The 6,000-nt window shown below is 39.0% G+C and overlaps 1 protein-coding gene across 1 annotated transcript in view; it reads right to left on the bottom strand.

Annotated features, from left to right (window-relative positions):
• Window positions 1-4,082: 4,082 nt before the first annotated feature.
• LOC121526088 (ryanodine receptor 3-like) overlaps window positions 4,083-6,000 on the bottom strand; it is a 140,330-nt gene continuing 138,412 nt past the window's right edge. The window contains 1 exon segment of the mRNA XM_041812420.1: window positions 4,083-5,082. Within this exon segment, the coding sequence (XP_041668354.1) occupies window positions 4,987-5,082 (96 nt within the window). The 3' untranslated portion in view covers window positions 4,083-4,986.

The following is a 6,000-nucleotide window of genomic DNA, read 5'->3' as shown; positions in this document are numbered from 1 at the left end:
AGATTCACGTCGTTAATGTCAGGTCAGGGTGTCAAACTCGACGACGGTGTACGAAAAATTCTGATGTGCTAGTCTTGTTGAATCGTGGTCGTGAGGAATCATAATGAGTATTGGACATGTCGTTAATTATGTCATACTACAAGACAGTTTGTCATTCCCGACTCTCAAAATCGGGCCCGAGTTTCGATGACGAGCTGCGACGTCACAGTCGGGCTTCAATCTGGCTGAATTCGTGTAATCTGAGCCGGCCTTTAAACATTAAAAACCCTTCTCTACCGGTGCTCTTTCTTCAAGAGATACAACCCAGTCATAAGAGAGTGATCTCAAATCATATTTTCATCTGTGAATTCAAATAACACTTCACATAAAAGGAACAAGAGGGAGACTGAGATAAGCACAACCATTACTCTTAAAACCTGGGACAGGTTGACTACCGTGTCCTGCATGAACTAATGCTATGCTTCACGTGTTGGCCGCCTGCTTCATAAGGCAAATCTGGTATCAGTAGCTCAGTTTACTATTATGCACAATCTCTCTTTAATTAGTGCAGTGGCTAATTAGCAGACAGTTGTGAGGGGAAGGAGCTGTTTCCCAGGCTTAAGGCCATTTCTCCATGTCTTTGCTTGATGCTGTGTTGGTAAAAAGTGCATTTCAAACTGCACTTTCAAACATGGTGGCTGCCATCTTTCAACTTCAAAACTCCTTCAGAGACCAGACGATGACTTCACTGAGACTATGTACTTTTTTATTCAGTCTATGATCTACCTCTATGATAACTGAAAGGCTGTCAAACAGGAATGTCAAATGCTTGAGAAAGAGCTTGATTAGTGAACTGACTGTGATTGTGTTTGTTTTCTCAACTCCTAACTTTCTTGTTTTGACTTCAGTCCACTGATAATTTGAACAAAAGGTTGACAGCCCTGAAAAGTTACACTTTTATGTATTGACACAGTGTTATTTTCTGATGCCACAGAGGCAGGTTGTGAATGTCCCTCCGAGTATGTGGCTCACCTGTAGAGGTGTTGTTTTGACGTTACATAACAGGCTCCAACACTGAGAGGATGCATCAACAGAAGCATATGCGGAGACCTGTCACCAATTGGAGGTTTCTCTGCAGGTTGCCAGCTGCAGGTGAGAGCACAAATTGCTTCTCAAGCTGCTCTCTTTTTTTTTTCTTTCATCATACTTGTCACTCCATGGCGCTGTGCGCCATACGGGGTCCAGGATGACAGCTGGCTGCAACTTTCAGGTGTGTTACATCAGTGCTAAGTTCTTTGTGGGAATCAAAGAAAGAGGGGGGCAGGTGTCAGGCATCACAAGAAGACATATTTGTTTCATATTAGTGACTAAATGTAGCTCAGATAGGGGGCTAATATCTTCAAATTAGCACCCTGTATTCAATGTCATTGGAATTAAAGAGCATAGAAATGTTAAACCACTCACCTGAAGAGGACAGGGGTGAAGTGTGAGACATCCCCTGGGTTGTTTCATTCCACCTTGAGCCTTTGGCTGTTTCTCATGGCTGTCTGAGCCTCTAGAGAGTGGGAAACAAGCTGCCCTGTAAATGAACCCTGCCAGTCTTTTTCTTTGAATTTCAGCCATTTTAAAAATCATTAGACACAGAAGCTACACAGCCGCTGCTCACTTTCTCAAGGCTTAACATCCTTAGACCCTGCATGTACATATGAGGACATTACATTGTGGCTTCCCTATAACATGGTAATAATTTGTGCAACTTGATTTTTTGAGATAATTGCCAGGAATGTCCATCAAAGTTGAAGTAATTTGCTTCAAATGCTGGGAGAATTTGCTCTTCGGATATTGAGGGAATTTGCTAGAAATTTTCAAGTATTTTCATAGAAATTTAGGGAATTTTTTTTCATTGGAAGTTTTGGGGATATTTGCTTTGATACTTTGGAGGAAATTTCCATGGACATTAGGGAAAGTTGTTATAATGTTTGGGGAAATCTGGATGTTTCCATGGATATTTGAGAATTTGATTGGGGGATGTTTTTGAAAATTTTCAAGAATGTTCATGGATGTATGGATGTCTCATTTTCATGGACTTTAGGGGGAACATGCTTTGAAAATTTTCAGGAATTTATATGGAATTTTGCCAAGAAACATCCCCAGAGCATGATGCTGCCACCACCATGCTTCACTGTGGAGACTGTGTGTTTGTGGTGGTGTGCAGTATTTGGTGTCCAACAAACATAGTATCTTATCTGATGGCCAAAAAGCACACTTCTTTTCTCATCAGACCATAGAACTTTCTGCTACTTGACCATGGAGTCTCCCACATGCCTTTTGGTGAACTCTGGTCCAGATTTATTCAGTCAAGTTTTCTTCGACAGTGGCTTTCTCTTTGCAACTCTCTCATAAATCTTTGACTGGTGAAGAACCCAGGCAACAGTTGTATGAAGAGTCTCTTGCATCTCAGCAGCTGAAGCTTGCATCTCCTTCAGAGTAGTCATAGGTGTCTTGATGGCCTCTCTTACTAGTCTCTTTCTGGTACAACCACTCAGTTTGTGACGGTCTGATCTAGGCAGATGCGCCATATTCCCGCCATTTCTTGATGATGGATTTAACTGACTTCATGGGGATACTCAGTGACTTGGAAATGTATTTGTACCCATCACCCCTCACTTATACCTTTCACTAACCTTTCCTCTGAGTTGCTCGGAGTGTTCTTTTATCTTCAAGGTGTAATGGTAGTCAGGAATACTGATTAACCAGTGGCTTGAGATACATTCACCACACTCAGCTGATGCCCATTTCACCAATTGGCTGGACCTCTGTATTTTTTTTTTCTGTCAAGAAAGCCAAATTACATTGACCACGATTTATTTACGATTATATATTTGTGACTTATTTTGTTTTAAGGTGAATACTTTTTACAGCTAAGGAATATCAGAGAAATCCTTTATCATGTCTTCATAACAGGAAACAAGCTAATGTTTACTTTGTGCATCTTATTTACATGTTTCAGGTTTGTTAATGTTTTCTGAAAAACACTAGAATGTTAAATGATATCTGAAAATATGAGATTTTATTACCTGTGATATTTACTGAAACATGACAAAGATTGTGAATAAATCCCTGAACAGATCATTTGAGAAGAAATTAAAGACTCAACCTAATTATACCACTGCCAGATTTAACAATGGGAGATAGAAACTAGAATTTAATAGGTATGTCTCCAGTTATTGAATTGCTTAATTGTTGGTATTTTACATTGAGAATGGCTTCCTGCAGCTTTCATTATGCCAGATTATCAGAATAATTGTATCAGTAATTTCACACCTGTTCTCCCATTGCAATAATTGGCACATAATGTGCAACACATTATGCAGGGAGTCTAATGTGCAAAACTTAAGATGGATTTCTTCTGATGTTACTTTTGTTACAGGGCACTCAGAACAAGATGTACTCATTATTTACTAAACTGTCCGTCACTGATTTTTAAAACAATTGTGTGACCTTTTAATTGTTCAATTTATATTAATTATTTAATGACAAGCCTCTGGTTTATTCAAGGGCAACCATTTCCTGAATGGGCTGTTAGAGGAGTAAATAAAGGAAGGAGAGTTTCTCACAGCAGCCGGCTGCAGCACTGTGTGATGCTTGATGTGTGGTGACATGATGTGAGCTGACAGGTGGCATCATGGGTAATACAGCTAAGACACCCATCGTGCAGCATACTGAAGTCCAGTCCTACCTCTCTGACCAATCATAAGGGCTCTTCAGCCACCTGTAATCAAAGGCTGCTGGATGCTCACAGGTATGATAAAGCTTAAAGGTTTGGGTTGAGTCTGATTAACTTAGAACTAAAGCCAAAGGCTGTTTACTCACGGCAGGTATCTTATTTTGAAAGGATTAAGATTAGTCAAAGAGACAGATGTTGCATCTTGCTGTTTTTGGGCAGAAATGACTCACGGGGCACTACACTATCTTGTGGTAAACTGATTGAGAAACTCTTTTTCAAGCTTAGATGTGAGTTTACAAATCTTAAAGTAGAATCATTGTCATTAAGATTTCTTGCATTGATTTCTTTATTTTCCCAATCAAAAGAAATGCACGGATCAGCAAAGCTACCACATACAAATGGCCATACAATAGCAATTTAATTTTTGTTCTTGTTTGAAGGTGTTCAGTAGATTCTGTTGTATCATTTTTACACATTTGTACCTTGAACAGTTGCAGTTACGCTGCATTCGGCAAAAAGACCAATCAAATCAAACCAATGCTGTTCTCCCATCTTCAAATGGAAAAAAGTTCAGCCCCAAACTACGTATCCTGACAGCTACTCATTACGGCTCCAGGAAAATGACTGTACTTACATACAATAAAGAAAAAACAGAAGTTTTGCATAGCTTCATTGTAATGTAGATACAGTACTGTAAGGCACTTCATGGACAAATTTAGGCATTTTTTAATCTTACATAATAAAATCTTTCTGTCTCTTTACTCCAAATCATCTCAATATTTAAGGTTACAACATTTGGAAAACAAAACATATTTTTGCGCACTATGTAAATCTGCTGCACCGCTCCACTTTTCTTTTGGCATTAAGTCTCAAGTTCAACATTCTCGAAATATAGAAGTTGGGTTCTTGTGCATAATATGACCAACACATTGTCCCATAACCCCACACAACCCAGTGTTTCAAAAAGACAAAAAAAGAGTTGTGCAATGATTTGGGGTTATGTGGAGTAAAAGGCAACACGCTGTCAAGTCCCAAAACTGAAAAGAAACAAAATGTCTGGGCAAGTTATTCGTCACGTCTTCTTGGACTGGCACTGTACCAACATGGGAGGAGGAATTGCATTCCCCTAGATAAAAAAAAGATGTTTTATCTTCTCTTAGGCCAGTCTGAATTACTTGTAGAGGTGACTGTTTGGTATAGTAGTCCAGCAGCTGGTTGTAGGACTACATCTTCCAGCAGCCCCCTGCTTATGTGGATAGAGGTAAGGAGGAGTGTTTGCTCTATCCAAGCTGATCTTCGTACTGTTTGCGGAAGCAGTCTCCAGCTGGGAAGAAATCCCAGCAGCGTTCCTGGTACATCTTCCAGACGTAGGATTCCTGGAGGTAGACATGTTCAAAGTGGTCACTTCTACACAACAATGACTCTAAATCATTCCATGTGACTCTAGTCCAGATGGTCTGATCATAACTTAAGGCTTAATGTATAGCTGCACTGTAAGACTGAACAGTAAAAGCTTATTTAAAAAATGAGTTGCGTTAACTTATCAATCCAAAATAGCTATTTTAGCTCTATTTTTTTGTGTAATAGAACATGTTCCTAAAATTAAAACTAAATCTAGCAAAGGTGCATTTAGTCACTATGGTGCCTCTGGAACAAATTGCCTGCTGACCTGAGATCTGCTAAAACACCTAGTTCATTTAAAAGTGGCCTTAAAACGCTGCTTTTCTCCCAAGCCTTTGGCTGTTAGGTTATCTTTGTGTGCAAACTTGTTCATGGATTTGAATATGCTCCTTTTAGAAGATCCCAACATTAGTATATGCAAAATGTTGTACAGATTGGTGCAAGGTGTGTCCAAAATCATTAATCATTTTGCCTGAAATTTTGTTTTTTCTTGACTCAGTGGTGTATCTTTGTTGCTATTTGTCTGTTTGTTTTGTATTTATCCTCTGTAAAGCACATTGAGTTTACGTTTGTATATGTGCTATATAAATAAAATTGAATTGAAAAAAAAGCTTTTTTTGTGTCAAATAAACAGTGCTCAATCATTCCTTAATACAATCATCCTTCAATCTGCAGAGTTTGAACCCCAGAATTTCTTTGGGCATTAGACACTTTTGCACCATGAGTGAAGTTACCCACTCAGTTAGAGAAGTCCTGGCTGTGGGTCACATCTAATGAACTGGAAACAATTCAACTTCAGTTGGAACATTCTCAAAGATCTCCTTGTTTAATTGATCATGTCTGATGAGAGGATTTTAACTGTTTTTGTCATTCTGTTTCCTCAGAGAAAGGTT

This window comes from Cheilinus undulatus, linkage group 18 (genome assembly GCF_018320785.1).
Source record: "Cheilinus undulatus linkage group 18, ASM1832078v1, whole genome shotgun sequence".
Classification (NCBI taxonomy): Eukaryota; Metazoa; Chordata; class Actinopteri; order Labriformes; family Labridae; genus Cheilinus; species Cheilinus undulatus.
Note: the sequence above shows the minus strand (reverse complement) of the source record. Positions and strands in the feature narration are given on the sequence as shown.